The 16,048-nt window shown below is 36.7% G+C and overlaps 1 protein-coding gene across 1 annotated transcript in view; it reads right to left on the bottom strand.

The window, feature by feature from the left end:
• LOC128988526 (teneurin-a-like) overlaps positions 1–16,048 on the bottom strand; it is a 207,535-nt gene that overhangs the window by 13,233 nt on the left and 178,254 nt on the right. The window contains exons 15-31 of the mRNA XM_054409902.1: positions 15,508–15,627; positions 13,248–13,432; positions 12,284–12,432; positions 11,289–11,531; positions 10,480–10,645; positions 9,575–9,824; positions 8,662–8,897; positions 8,344–8,501; positions 7,855–8,058; positions 6,862–7,037; positions 5,763–5,928; positions 4,628–4,885; positions 3,668–3,826; positions 2,367–2,592; positions 1,585–1,844; positions 499–668; positions 9–141 (exon numbers count right to left, since the gene is read on the bottom strand). Of these exons, the coding sequence (XP_054265877.1) occupies positions 9–141; positions 499–668; positions 1,585–1,844; positions 2,367–2,592; positions 3,668–3,826; positions 4,628–4,885; positions 5,763–5,928; positions 6,862–7,037; positions 7,855–8,058; positions 8,344–8,501; positions 8,662–8,897; positions 9,575–9,824; positions 10,480–10,645; positions 11,289–11,531; positions 12,284–12,432; positions 13,248–13,432; positions 15,508–15,627 (3,259 nt within the window). The remainder of the gene's footprint in view (positions 1–8; positions 142–498; positions 669–1,584; positions 1,845–2,366; positions 2,593–3,667; positions 3,827–4,627; positions 4,886–5,762; positions 5,929–6,861; positions 7,038–7,854; positions 8,059–8,343; positions 8,502–8,661; positions 8,898–9,574; positions 9,825–10,479; positions 10,646–11,288; positions 11,532–12,283; positions 12,433–13,247; positions 13,433–15,507; positions 15,628–16,048) is intronic.

Here is a 16,048-nt window from a genome sequence, read left to right as displayed (position 1 = left end):
ATTCCTACCATGTTTCCGTCATTGTAGGAGAATAGAGTGCTTCCATCCTGTTTGGTCTTGATTTCTGCCAGCAGTCCATGTCTGTCATAACTGTAGTGTTCCGACTGTACACCCCACGCCCAACTCTCTATTCTGTTAAATCTGTAAAGGAAAGGAAACTTGTTAACAACACTAAAACCCTAGAATATGCATGTATTACTTATACTAAAACTGTAAATACTAAATGTAAATAAATCATAAACATTCTTAGGTTCTCAATACTTTTATTAACACCTAAAACTTTTTACGAATATTTGTTGATGAAATAAACAAACACACTGTCTAATAATTAGCAACAATCACTTATTTTTCAGAAATTGTTGGATGGAAAAGAATTATGATATTTTCCCAGACTTTGTCCAGTAATAAATCTATCATCTCATCCATCAACACTAATCCTTCAGTCATGCTTTTCTCGAAAAATACATTTTGGTATGTCAGCATCTAATCTTATCTTACCTGTCATAAGTGATGTTGACGGGGAGTGATGTCTGCCCAGGTTGCCAGGAGAGAGGAAGTCCGTTGCCGTCAAACCTAACCTCCAACAGCGGTTCCTTCTCACTGTCCAGGATAGTCTCTCTGCCTGTCTTCTGCTCATACATCACACCTAGTACTCTCGAGTTGTTCACCTAAACATAAGACAACATAAAGGATTGATTTATCGCTTTTATTCCATTTTTATTGGTTCAAAAATAAAAATGATAAAATAGTTTGGGTGTTATTGTAGTAGATAAGACGTTTTATTTGTCTGTGGATTAAACTTTGATTTAAAACACCGACTTCTATGCTCTTTTGATGGTTGCAGTTTTAAGAAAGAAGAAAACCATTTTTTCTTGTTAGGTACTTCAAAAGTACATTTTATGTTTGAATAAATAGTTAATAAATATGGGAAGGTTATATGAGATGGTTTACAAACTACCTATAAACTATTAGATTTTCCTATAAGAAATTGGTAAACTATTTCAAAGACTAGTCAAAGCCAAAGTATAGTCAACAGTTTTTTATTGTCCTTACTGTAGAGTTATATATAAAAGATTTATAAACCGATAAAATAACAACTTTGCACAATGGGCCAACATTTTCCAATTTTAAAATATGTTTGAATGAGAAAAACCAAAAATGCTCTAAGTTTGGTCAAAAATATTGTTCCATAGAAACGCATACTAATCACATGAAAGTTGCCCCATCAACATTGATCAGATTTAGAGTGTTATCTATCAAAATATAATAATATGTGCGGTAATATGTATGGTATAAGCTGAACAAGTCACTCAGAGTGCTGCTGTCACAATTTGATTGATTATTTACTTGGTGATATTTTTGATGCAACAAAAAAGGTGCCATGGTTCCTTTCAATTTGTCTTGGTTAAAAGCTCAACAGAAATCAACGATTGAAATCAGCGCACTCTGACAGTGGCTCACTTCAACTAAATCTACTTTCATCTAAAACTGACTTCAACTTGAACTCAGGAAGTCTAATTGTGATCAATAGTAAAACAGTTGTATATTATGCTATATCTTATAATCTACAAGCAATTATTGTACCCATAGTTGGCGGTGTATAGTCTGGTGGCTAGTGCCTGCGTCGCCCACCAGAGCGTATGTCCAGGCCATACTGTTGGCAACTGGCCCACGCTGGCCGAGCTGACGGCTCCACAGTCTGAACATCTCGGCCTCTACTGGCAGTGACAGCTCCAGCAGTGGGTGACGTGCCTCCGCAGACACCTGCACTGAGCTGCCTGAGTGGTGACGCAGAACGAATGAGCCATTACGCAGACTCAGAGCTTCTGACAACCCGGCGAGACCTGGTCAAGTGTGGGTAGAGAGTATTATCTCCTCATAAACATAATTAAAATTGAATTCGTAACTTTTTTACTAATAATTACAGAATTGTTTAACTGATCATTTTTGAGAAATCAATTTAGTAGTCCTACATTTGGTAGGTACCAAAATTAGACATTGGTAAATTGCAGGTTATCAAAAACTCAGCAATCTACTTTGGGTTTTGCTTTAGAAAATTCGTTCATGTTTCCACCTTCCATATAAGCCATGAACTGAATGACACAAATAAGTAGGCCTACAGTAATGTACAATACTTTTTCTGAAATGAGCTGAGTCAATGGCTAGGTTGGTATAGCAACAGACTAAGAATTTAAGGCAGTGATGTCTTGGATTCCTGGTTTATTATCACCACTATAATTTGTCAGTACAGTTTCATCCTGTAATGTGTTGGTTCACCTCTTGCTTTGTTTGATATGTTCGACGAATCAGAGGTCGCCAACCACTAAAAATGAATTCTTATCAACTTTTTATTTGTATACACAAACCTTCTCTAATGGTCATTTTCTTGTTGCTGTGGCCCTCCATCTTGAAGGTGGTGACATGTGTTGTGGACTCCATGTTGACTGACGCCTGGACAGGAGAGGACACCTGTACCTCCAACTGGTCGTCAGCTGTTAGACGAGAGGCCAGGTTGATGCTCTCTCCAGTAGGCAGCACCACGTATGACAGTCGTCCAAGGTGGTCGTACTGGTACAGGTATGTGGAACCACCCTGAGGCAATACAATACATTGATTTATGCTTGTTAGGTCAATTAAACTTCAAAATGGCTAATTTGAGCTGCAACTCGAAATGTAAACGGTTTCCACCATTCTAAAACCTAATATTTTTAGGTTTAATTTGGTCTAAATAAACAAAAACTAACCATTAAAAAAAATTATTAGATTTGGTTGTTGTGCCTCTGTAGACCTCTTTTTAGATGGCTTTTTAGAGTTCTTTGCAAATGACTTTTTGGACGCCATTGTAGATTCATTGGTTGAACTATGAAGGCTTTCTTTTTCCAAGTCAATAAAACTTGAGGCATTCCCAATATCGTCCTCACTAACTTGTTCATCACTAATACTTTCCACTTGAACCACATTACATTCATCTTGAGGAACATCAGCGTCTTTGTCATTTTCGGATACAAAACCATTTACTATATCAATATCATTTCCATCGATATTTGCATTATTTACATCACAACTACGCACAGATATGTTGTCATCTTCGTCCAATTCCATTCCATCAACAGCAACATCACCCTCCGAAAAACTCTTGTTCAATAACTCAATAATATCACCAGAAAAACTAGTACTATTTATGTTATAAGCCATCGTGCATCACTATCTCATTCTGCTAGACAGACAACTGTAACGTTTGGCGCCAACACACAGACAACGTGGTGTTGAGCGCGAAACGTTGTGGGGGGTGTAGGAGAGGTGGTTGGTGTGAGGGAGAAAGGGGCGGCGCGGGAGAGAGGGGCAGCGCGGGAGAGAGGGGCAGCGCCTGAGAGAGGGGGAGTGCGAGAGAGAGCGCAGCCATGGATAGAGCAGGAAAGTGGCGCCTTGGTACCGCGAAACATCTGGTTACTGTTTAAGTACCTGCCAGTCTGTCTGAAAAGAAGGCGGATATAACCGCTTCCCGTCCGGAACATAAAAAACCATAGGCTGATATATCCGTCACCCGTCCTTAATCGCTAATGACTTATGCGGATATATCCGTCACCCGTCCGGGAAGGGTTAAGAACAAAAACGTCAAATATCACAGATAAAAATTAGTAGTTGATAGCAGTTGTCATGTACTCACCCCAGCCATGAGGTCAGCCCTGCTAGTGAGGAGTCCAGTATTGGAGTCATAGTCCAGAACAACTTCTGAGCGACCTTTCTCCGAGAACTTGGTCAAGAACCCGACACCCGAGATGTTCAACTCACACTTGTGGTCTTGAGTGTTCTCTATGGCACTCACCTGGAAAAGGAACATTTGATTTGTAACTAGATAAAAGATAAGATATACCTTTCTTTAGGACATAACATCAAAAGAGTGTATGCTGTTCTAAAATATCATTACTTTTTTTCTTCACTGTTTGATTTTTTACAATGCTAAACTCATAGGACAACTTATTTCTTAACTACAGCTTCTTAGTTCTTATACTTCTCCATAAATTATCTAGACTAAAAAATAAAAATACCCCCACCTCTGCAAACCTGCAAACTAAGCGAATTTTCACTAACCTGGCTGGATTCCTACTAAAATATTCGCTTAAAATTGTCAGATTTAACTCCTATTTAAATAACATTAATTTTAATAAGTACTTAGGTTTTCTGCTACAGGGAAGGTATTGAGGTGTGTTTTTCTATTGAAAGGTTCATAGTTTATTATGAAACAAACAAAATTGCCAAATTTGATTAAAATATATCCATAAACAAACAAACTACAACAGTTTTTTATCCTCCATATAATGGGAATTTTAAATTTACCTATTAAAATTATCTCCATAACCGCTAGCATTGACTTTATATTCACACAGATATGTGTAGATATAAAGTCAATGCCGTTAGCATACAACAACGCTCCAACATCCAAAATTATTTCTTTTTTTAAGCTCTACAAAATAGTTTGGAGAGAATTTGTAAAGTTTTATGTTTTTAGAGTAAAACATGATAAAAAAAATTTACCCCATAAAACCCACCATAAACCCCTGTTCCCATAGTCTGATAATGCTGGTTCGCAAACTCGTTCTAATAAAGTAAAGGCTGGAACACTTACAACATTGCTGTAGTCTCTTAGGAACAGTATCTTGTTGCCAGCGCTGTCCGTAACTGTGCTTAGTTTGCCGAAGCTGGTGTTTTTGCTGTAGAGGAATGTGTATTTCGGCTTCCCCGTGGTAATGTCCCGGGTGGTGATATGTTGTCCGTATCTGTTGAAGATGTATTCCTCTCCGGTCGGAGTGTAGGGAATACGAAACTCTCCATTCTCGTCATGAGTGGCCAAGTAGTGTTCCAGAGCAAGGATGTGTAGGTTACCCTGAAAAATATTACAGTGACATAAGCTATAGTGATATTTGGAAATGTTGTTAAAATTAATTTTATCAGTGGTTAGTTTGAAGAATTTGATGTACCCGAATCAAAACATTCTTCGGAACTGAAACATACCGGGGGCTGTACTTCCCCTCTACATCCTCCACCGTCCCTATAAAAACCTATCCTAATAGGCAACTGTGCTAGTGTATATCCCAAAGCAGGGGAAAATATCATAGCCTCAGTATTTGGAAATATATAGTTTGTTAATAGTTCGAAACTTCAAACCAATCTATGGAGACAGAGGTTCTGTGATATCACTGCTTTCCTCCTCAGATCGAGCACTGCTTCTCATAAAAGAGAAATAACTAACTAGTTTTTAGTTGGTAATTTTTATTTAACAATCTAACTATCAATTTAAGAATATTTTTACTTCTACTACTTTTAACCTTCACCCTGGAACTGCCGGTTACAAATTCCAAAATACAATCTATGAATAAGTACCGTTAGTTGTAAAATAAGTTTTATTTTATACATTTTGTAGGAAAAATTATCTAATTTTTGGATCTTATCTATTGTTTGTTGAAATTGTTCCATGAAAGAAAATCGAATGCTTTAGATAAAGAAAACAAAAATTTAATTATCTTAACCCAACAAAAAAAATAATACAGGCGAGTTAGCGAAATTGCCAACAACTTTATCTTTAAATCTATGCTTAATGTAAATCAATCCGTTAATTATGAGATTGAATATTTTTTTGTAAAATAATGGGTCGGTAATTTTGTGACTGGTGGCACCACAGAAACAGCTGTGATTCGACATAAAATCACCCGGCAGTTCTAGGGAAGATGTAATATTTACGACCAGTCAAAACCGCAACACACCTGGTCGGCAACATTAACGACACCGTCAGGGGAGACAGCGATGGCAGAGATGGAGGTGAACCTAGCAGTGGTAGACATGAGGGTCTCACGTGAAGTGATGCTAGCCTCCGTCCAACACTGACATGGGACAGTGGAGGAACTGTTGCTGGCCACACAGTCACATTCCCTGCGGAAACAAAGTTGTTAAACATACAGCGTAACAAGAAGTTGCAGGACATATACACTATACAGAAAATTACAATATAAGATGCACCTACACAGATTTATTGGTTGAAGTTCATTGTTTGTGATGGTAGGTTTTTTGTTTGAAGGATTGTTCCAGACACTATCGATCACAAAACGGAAAACGAGATAGAAAGACTTCAAAGCAGACATTTTGATACAGTTTTACAAAAAAAAAACAAAAAAAAACCACAGCCTAAGTTTGGATGTGACAAAACAACATAATAAACAACCAGAATGACAAAGCTAAATTATTTACTGATTAAAAAGTTATGAATTAAAAATGGGAAAAATCTGGCTTGGAAAGATAAATTAGTGGAAAAAGAAGAATTTGAAGAAATGGTAAGATGTTATAAAAGAGAACTTTACTCTTAAAGGAAAACATCTATAGAAAGTGGAAGAGGTGTAGCTATATTTAGAGAGGTTGGAAAAGCTTTTTAGCACAAACACATTGATGAAGCTGCTTAGTTGATGTCAATGATGAGTAACTAGCCACAGAAGAAATATTAAGACATTTTGCTACAGAGCTATTATTACTTGACATTATTTCTAATCCAACTCCTTAAATGCTACACCATTAATTTGGACAGAAATGGAGCTGCCTCTTTCTTGCTGAAGGCCCTTCATTTGTGTAAAAAAACATGTAATACACCGCACTGTTAAGGATTTTTTTAACAGGTGATCGGAATATTTTCTTTAGATTTGGCCAAATAAAGGAAAACAAAAACTAAACTAAACTCAAGGTTTAAAAGCAATCTTCTAGTATTTAAACAAATATTCCTACAGTTTATCTATGTGTTTGTTATATAAAACACTGCCATATACGAGAGGAAAATGTAGGAATAGATTATTTTGCATGATTGATTAAATGAAATACCTTTTGTCAAAGAAGTGTCCTCTACCAGCAAAGTCAGCCATTCTACCAGCTGGATCGACTACTCTGATGGCATTCACCTTGCGAGAGTCACTATCAGCGATGAACAGCTGTCCGTTGGGACTGAACGCTAAAGCTAACACTTGTCCCAGCGTGGATGGACTGTCGTCGTCTTGGTTCTGTTATAGAAAAGGAATAGTTTTAGAAAAATCAAGTAATGGAACTTGACTTGTTAAATGTTTCTTAAACCTCAACTAACTTTCACCAGTGTCCTGATAGTTATAGTTCGGCCGCTTAGAAAACGACCTGCGCGCTAATGCTAAACCAATGCTGGAGGAGGTCGCTTTCTAAGCGGCTGAACTATAGTGGTGATGTAGAAAGAGTGAAGAACTGTGTAATCACATGAGCAAGCCAGTGACTGATATCTGCAGTTATAAGGCAACTGGTCTTGAACTGGCAACCAACCATGTGTTGTTCTAAACTCACATTGCTCATCAACTTGTTGGTACACAAATTTTAAAAATTAGTATTTCATGCTATTGTAAAATTATTATTCTGAATAAGCTCCAATAATCTCAAAACATCCCCCTGCTCTGGCTGGAAAGTTTGCTAAGCATAACAAGTTTTCATCTCACTTACGATAGAAGATTTACAGACTAATATTTGATAACCTCTAACTACAAAAATCCTTTCATGATTTCTTTTATTAGTTATAATCAATTGTACATGATGTTCATAGTTCAAATTTTCCATGCAGTTTATATCTACGAAATTGCGGCTGTGAGCTTACAGCTTGTTTGACATTCCTCTGGCTTTATTTCTAGCTTTGAAATTTGTGTGTTTTTTAAATTGTTTGGTGAGTCAGTATCCCTGAGTATGTGTATATAAAATATGTGGATTTGTTTTCTGAAAGATAAAAGGTGCTACTGTTTGAAATTTAAAAATTTCAGAAAGTTAAAGAAGAAACTTGAGATTGGTCTTAATTTGTGTACTAACCTGATTTTTATGTTGACTCTCAGTTCTAGGAGCATGTCCATCAGATTTTTTGTCATCCTTGTGCGAGTGGCAGTGGAGAGGGGTGCCAGCTACAACCTTGACCTTCATATCAGCTGTAAGCTTCAGCACTAGACGATCATCGATGAAGTGAAGACTGCCATCTAACGGACTCAACGACAATCCTGTAGGCCACTGCAGTTGAGCCTGATAATGAAAAAATCATTTAATTGAACAACTTTGAACTTTGAAACTGTGTGTATACTTCTCATCTTATTGTATGACCTGAACTTTTGTTTTGGGAATTTTGGAATTTCATATTCTATAATGTTTGAGTATGTTGATGTTGACTAAATGCTCGACTCTTTCATCGAGGTGAATTTTATAGTGTGTACTATGTCACAGAGTACGCTACTTTATGTGTGTATATGTGTGTACAGTACAGAGTATTCACAAAAAATGATTTTTAAGAAAAAAAATTACTGTTTTTACCTGCTGAGCAGGGATAGCTCCCAGACATGGTATTGGTTGCCACACGTTGAGATGACGGTGATGCCCAATCAGAGTGTGAATGATACCATCAGGGTCAACAGACCTAATGTTGGTCCCATCAGCAAAGTACATGGTCTTGTCAGCTGCTATAGCTAGGCCTGGAAGTGACAAATTGATTAAATTCTGCTGTCATATTAGATGTTTGAATACTTGAATAATGATTTATCTTATATGAAAAAGTTTGAAAAAATAACCAAACTTATAATTTTGTACAGATAACTTTTAATCATGAAAAAGAATGGATGTATCGTCAATCACCTTTAGGATGTGCCAGTTTGGCTGAGATTGCAGGTCCTTCGTCTCCACAGCTGGTCTCATCTCCCGGGATACATCTTTCCCCGGACCCTACAGCCGGCTCCCAGTTGATGCTGGGGTCCGGGACAGAGTCCAGGTTCAGCACCCGCAGGATCTGATGCCTCTCAGGGTCGGAGATGTACAAACGACCGTCCGCTGGGGAGAGGCTCAAGTAGTACTGGTAGGAAACTTGGGTGGCACTGTAATTTTCAGAAGTGTTATTATTCAGAAAATAAATTATAAAGAGTGAACAAGTAGGTAACTTAAAAGTTTTGTTTGTAAACAGATTATTTAGTTTTGTGATAGGTGTTTTTTTATTACAGTGCCTACTCAGTACAACTAGAGTATTTTTTTTACATTTTTGGTAATTGTATATCCTAAGTTGTTAGAAAATATCAGCTTTCTACTAAAGCTGGGATTGTGAAAAATGAAGGCAACCGAGATTCCACTGTCTAGAATATGCTACATTTATTTGAGCTTATCAAGTGTTCACTTATTTGGCTCTATTGACCAATTGTACACTATTATTTCACAACAGTTGTCTCCGAAAAAATACATGGTTTGTGACCAGATCTGTTGGCTTTCTAAGGATTCAAAAAGTTTTTATGTTGGCTGACCACTGGCCATCTGAGCAGATAATACACTTGATGTGAGATTTATTCGAGCTGTTGTGCAAAAGACTGCAATAGTTACAGCTAGCCACCCAAGATATCAAGACAATCCACACATAGTCTTTCCAGTTGCAAATTATTAAAAAGCTAAGATATATATAATTATCCTTAACATACGTGTAACGACATCTATGGATAAATAATATATAGACTAAGACTACAGGGATTAAACGGCAGATTCATTTCATCAAAGCCGCAGTACAAACCTGAGTTGTAGCACGGTGTACACACTTCCTTGTGGAGTGAGACGACGCACCAGGTTGAAGTCTCCAACATACAACGATCCATCAGGTCCTGAGGTGAGAGCTACCGGGGTCAGCAATCGCGCGTCCTTGGCAGGCCCATCGCAGTCCTTACACACAAGAGGCCTCTGTAGTCCAGTGCCCATCACCACACGCACTGTGCGCGGGAACTGCTTCAGATGTAAGGTGGAACCATCTCCCTTCTGCAGAATACCTATGACCAAATAAAAATGTTTTTAGAAATTATATTTAGTAGTATAAAACAGACAACAGTATAATGCCTAGCTAATTGGGCATCCAATAATTCAGCATTAGCTAAGAATGTTTTTCACTGAGCCTTTCCAAAACTTTATGAACTAAACCATTATTGTTAAACAAAGTTTTCCACCTATTTTGTCAGATACAATACTAGGGCTTACTGTTGTAATCCTTACCTTAGTGAAATCTGCTTCATGGATTTTTAAAACCAAAGCACCACTGCCTCACTTTGATTTTATTCTTGACCATAAGCGTAAATTTTAATTGCTTTGTAGTTTTTGAAAATAAAAAAGATTTTGCAAGACACACGCTTTCCATCTGGCAGGATTTTAAATCACAGATTTCCTTTTAAAACTCAGTATAAAAATTACAACATGTACCAGTTGTACAGCTACAGTTGTGTAGCTGGGTGGGTAATGAATTTAGAAACATTCTTACCTCAAGATGGCAATTCTTGCCAAGTCCAAAAAAGCTCCAAGACGGGGTTACATTCGGGATATTGCCCTCGTGACTTGACTTTGGAATAATCTATTTCTAATTCAAGTAAAGTAAGTGAACTAAAGGGAAGATCACAGATATAAAAGATAAACTTCTTGGTACAACCTACAAACCTTCATGGAAGTTATAATGATGGTGAATGTCCAGACTCCAACCCCCAACATCAGAAATGTCAACATCAAACCCTTGCAGCATAGCTGTTTGTGTCTCCCAGATGATGTTTGGACAAGTTGCGTGTTCGTAGCCAACCGATATCTTTGCCTGGGCCACTCCATAAACCTAAACATACAGTATTCATCAATAAAAAAATGTATATAATCACAAACCAAAAAGGTTAAAATACTTGATAAGAATATTAATAGGTTTTGCATCTATCAAAGTGGCTATCAATAATGAAGAAATCAAGAGCTACGTGGATAAACCAATAAATATAAAGGTAGACAACATTAGACTGAAGAAACTGTTTGTTAAAATTTACAATCAAAACATCAGAACCTGTGTTTAATAATAGCGATTTTTAAACACAAATTATACTGAAATGAAATGGTGAGATAACTGAAGTAGATAGGGTATCATCCATAGTGTGAGTACTGAGTAGTATGCTTTATCCCTCATTATATTTCTAATTTGCTCTTTAAGTAGCTTAACACTCAATTTGGTTTACATACAGTACAGGGATACTTTGTTGTTGTGCAGCTTTAGCCCCATTTAACGCAAGTCGTTGTTAAATATTTCTCACTTGTGGTAAGGTTAACTAAATTAATTTTATTCCTCATCGTGTAATTATGCAAAAGTTTTACTTCTTGCTTATAGCAACATTTCTATGCCTGTAGCCTCAATTTAACTTTGAAAATCATTTAAGATTGAGAATCAAACAAACTTCGTACTGATAAAACATAAGTGAATTACACAAGGGACCTACCTTCTGTTTATAAACATTGCGCTTGTTCCAAGCGAAGGTGTGAGTGAGGTTGGGATCTGCTTCGTAGGTCTTGCTGTGCACGGATCCCTCGATCTCCACTCGAACATGCACTCGGACGAGGGACCGAGGAATGAGGGAATGAGTGAGCCTCATGACCACTCTAGAGAGGTATCCGGAGGCAAGGCTGCTGCGGTACATTAGATGGAGCCCTGATCCAGGGATACGGATACTTTCTTGCAGCATCTGTGATGGGAAAAGTTATGAGTTAGATTTGTGCTTAAATTTCCAGATCAAAAGATAGGTTGAAACTAAAAACAAAAACTTTAACTTTGTAATGGATTGGCCTCCAGATTGTCAGGAATTGTCAAGTAAGGTGTTAATTAGCGTTTGGTTGGTCAATTTAAATTTTGTTTTGTTAGTGTCTATAAGTTAATAATATTTCTGACAATCTCAAACATTAGAGTATTCAAAAGTGACACTGAAATTTAATTTTTTTATATTAGACATTTGTTAATCCAATAGACCTTCCAAATCGTTTTTAGTTAAACTTTTTAAAAGTTTTTGTATGTTAGTGCACTTGATGGAGTGTAACTAACCCATGTTAAAATGGTTATTGAATTTACTTATTATTCTAGTATTGAATAGATTGTAAATAAATACTTGTTAAAAAAAAAAAATTCTTAAATGAAAAATATTCTTCTATAAAAGTTGAAATGCCAAATCAACCACACATAATAAAGTTTAATTCCAGCTATCTTGTTTAAAATACAATTTAAATTAGAAAGAGAATTTAAATTTTGTTCTAAAACAAAAATTGCAACTTATAAACTCCTATACATTTTTAAAGCTAGTTTGTAATCAAATTCTTACCTTAATTGTTTTAGACCAACAAAGAAGAATACTTATAGTATAATTATTTATACTACATCTTTTGTTCACAAGTTTTTGCTTTGTTTACAAAAATGATTTTAATTTAATAACTTATGTAAACAAACCTGAGTTTCAGCAAAGATGAGACTTTTTCCTGCCATACCGCCGACTTTCTCAGGCATCCATGTTGAGAGGACTACTGGTACCAGAAGAGTATTGTCATGGTCCAAACAAGGCTCAACCATGTGCAGTGCCGACGTCAAACTTGGGGCGCCTGGACAAAGACGTTCGGTAACATTATATCAACTACCAAACTCTTATTAAAAAAGTGTGAAAAAATAGTCTAGTTATAGTCCACAAAATTTAGGCGGTTTAAGGGGAAGATTTTCTGGGTACCCAATCCACTTTTTTTTAGTTTAACACGTTCGCTGCTACGGACGTTCCGGAACGTCAAACGGGCCATGGCGCCAGGAGCTAGGAACGTTCCGGAACGTCGCTGTTCATTATTGTTTAACGTTTTCATGGATCAGCCAGCTCGTCACGAGCGTCCTATTATTTCTTTTCAGCTCGTGGGAACGTATATTTCTGACAATAAAAAATATTGTTTCCCAAAATCACCACCAGGGTCGTTTAGAACAGCGCTTTGTCCCACCTCTTTCCTGCTAGATAGCGACACTAATTTACCGACTGCAACCTGGGTAGTGCTGCTATCTATCAGAATCACTTAGTACTATGTCCAAAGCCGGTTTTATTGCAGAACATTGCCATCCAGTATAGCTACTGTTGTTTTTACTGTAATTCAGTGTATCGGCAGCAATGTTTACGCAGCAGCGAGTGTTAGTTCAGCTCCTGGCGCCGTCCCGGCATCTAGCGGTCAGCAGCGAACGTGTTAATGTAAATATCACCTCATCAGCTGCCGGCTATTGTTTCAACGTTAGGGTGAGGTGTAAAGGATGAAATCACTTCCCTTCTAACCGCCTAAGATTTGAGAATGAAGTTTAGGTTTTATTAAGGCATATTTTTTTTCAATTAGGTAATGGAAATTATTGCATACACATGTTGATTCATTTGTCTTTTATTGGCACTTACCTAAGGAGAGCACAGGGTGCGGGGGTCCTCTGTATCCATCCGCATCGTCCCCTAACTGCATGGTGATGGGAGGAAGCACCACAATCTGGTTCCAGGGGACAAACAGGGTGCGTGTGAGAGGCTGGAAGGGGCTCCGCTGGAACTGAAGTGTCACTGCACCTCCTCCATTGACCAGAACATCGAACCTGGACGATAAGGTGGGTGGTCAGTGCTTGGATACTTTTGTTTCAGTTTTAACTTTGGGAAAAGATAGAGGCCAAAAACGGATATATTTGAAGAATTATATCGTAATTTTTGATAGATAGATTGAAAAATGTATGCAATCCCATGTAAATAAGGGTTTAACAAAGTCTCAGTTTGTTATCAGCTGAAGGTCAGCAGAAGCGGTTTTCTGGCTGTAAACTGGACACAACTGGCCACCGTCTTATCACTGAAGTCACCACTAGTTTGGGTATTGAGCCGGTCTAGTGGTAAGGTCCCGGGCTCAAATCCCGCCAATCACCAATGGATTTTATCTATCCATACAGCAACCCTCGAGGACTAGTCAATGTAATGTGTAAAACAGTTCCAGGCAAAAACCTAGCCCCCTAAGATTTAAAGGTTGGACAGTAATATTAATAATTTAAAAAAGTAACCACTTGTTTGCCCATGTGAATTTACTGTACGTAATGGTAATTCCCTGTTTGTGGAAGTTAAGGTTTAAAAGATTACAAAAATATGGTGTACAGATTATTTGGATTAATTATTTTAGTAACTTTCCACAAGCATGTTCGTAGTAATATCTATTGGAAGTCTGGAACCTATCATTCTGTACTCAAAAAATAGCAAGGGAAAATTGTAGAATATTTTTTCAGTTTGAACAAAATGGATAAAATAGATCTAGTCTTTGTTAGTTTATTCATACTTACCTTGGCCCTCAATTTAAACTGTATATTCATGATTTGGATAGCAAATTTCCAAGTATGATTGTTATTTACATTATTTACTACTACAATACAGGTAACAACTGAGCAAGTTTGATAAAATAACAATGTCATCGACTGGAAAAATATCAAAAGTTTTCATTACGAGTTATTGTTCAAAATGTAATAATTTAGTTGCAGGTTATTAGAAATATATATAATTGAAAATTGTATAAGTCATCTTGAACTATGGAAGTAGTCTTAACTGTAATATTCTACTTTATATTCTAAGTAACAGTTCATTTCATGATTGACATGAAATAGACTTTTACCATAAAGAGTTCATATACAGGGTGTTTTTTTTTAAAACTTGCATCTTTATTTATGTAAAAACTGCAATAGATAGAAATATGCAGTTTGCGGGAATCATCTATTGACGTAGGGGGCCCAATTGTTTTGAATTCAACGTTACATTCACATTCCCCCCCTTTCTCCCCCTGCCCCCAACTTAATTTTTTTAAATAGCAAGGTACCCCTTGTGACAAATCAAATAAAAGAGCATGAAAAAAGAAAATGTTTGATGAAAAAAAATGGAAAATCGGTTCATAAATTTATGAGATATTCCCCTGCTCCCCCCCCCCGGAACTTAATTTTTTTTAAAGCAAGGTACCCCTTGTAACATATCAAATGAAAGAGCATGCAAAAAGAAAATTTTTGGTGAAAAAAAATTAAAATCGGCTCATGAATTTGTGAGATAATCCCCCCTTTCCCCCTACCCATAACTTGTTTTTTAATAGCAAGGTACCCGCCCTTGTGAAAATAAATTTCACCAAACATTTTCTTTTTTTCATGCTCTTTCATTTGATATGTCACAAGGGGTACCTTGCTATTAAAACAAATTAAGTTCCGGGGAAGGGGGGGGAAATATCTTGCAAATTTATGAACCGATTTTCAATTTTTTTTCATCAAACATTTTCTTTTTTCATGCTCTTTCATTTGATATGTCACAAGGGGTACCTTGCTATTTAGAAAAATTAAGTTGGGGGCAGGGGGGGGAAAGGGGGGGAATGTGAATGTAACGTTGAATTCAAAACAATTGGGCCCCCTACGTCAATAGATTTCCGCAAACTACATATTTCTATCTATTGCGGTTTTTACATAAATAAAGATGCAAGTTTTTAAAAAAACACCCTGTATTTTTTTGCAAATCTTTCTATTACATTTTAAATGAAAGTGTAATGTTTAAACGGAGACATTTATCTTTTATGAAAGGTTCTCTTAAAACATTTTTACTAGGACTCGATTACAATTAATAAGCTTATAATCCATTACCATGATACAAAGCCTCAATTACTTACCATCCGCCAGCTCTAGTAAGGGTAAATCCGAATCGAGAATCACGATCCACGGATACTCTGATCCCGACTATCCCGAGGCCTTGAGGAGACAAAACTTGACCTCTCATCACGGATACTCTCCTGCAGGAGGGTTAGAACACAATGTACAACAGGGAACTCAAATGTTGAGAAACATTTTGATATCAACCATAATGCTAGTCAAAAGAGGCGTATTTCATTCAGAAGACAATTAAAAGTATTATTTAAAAATGATTAAACCTTGGAAAAAGCACAACTTATGCAGATCTAAAAGAAGTTATATGTAAATCTACTGAACGGTATGAATAAAGCAAATGTGTCTTAAACTCAATTAAAATTGAAAGGTGGAATTGTTTAAAGTACCTTACGATATAAAGAATTTATAGCTTTGTGTAAAGTTGTAACTACACATTATTGTTAGAAGTAAATATAGATAAGTTCTAACTAGTTGGCATTGTAAAAGTAGCCAAATAGTTTTTAATTTCTTTGTTAGTAATATTTAAAATATTAGGTACCGGTATCG

This window comes from Macrosteles quadrilineatus, unplaced genomic scaffold (genome assembly GCF_028750875.1).
Source record: "Macrosteles quadrilineatus isolate MER2022 unplaced genomic scaffold, UCM_ALF_1.0 Scaffold_3__2_contigs__length_128488019, whole genome shotgun sequence".
NCBI classification, from domain to species: Eukaryota; Metazoa; Arthropoda; class Insecta; order Hemiptera; family Cicadellidae; genus Macrosteles; species Macrosteles quadrilineatus.
Note: the sequence above shows the minus strand (reverse complement) of the source record. Positions and strands in the feature narration are given on the sequence as shown.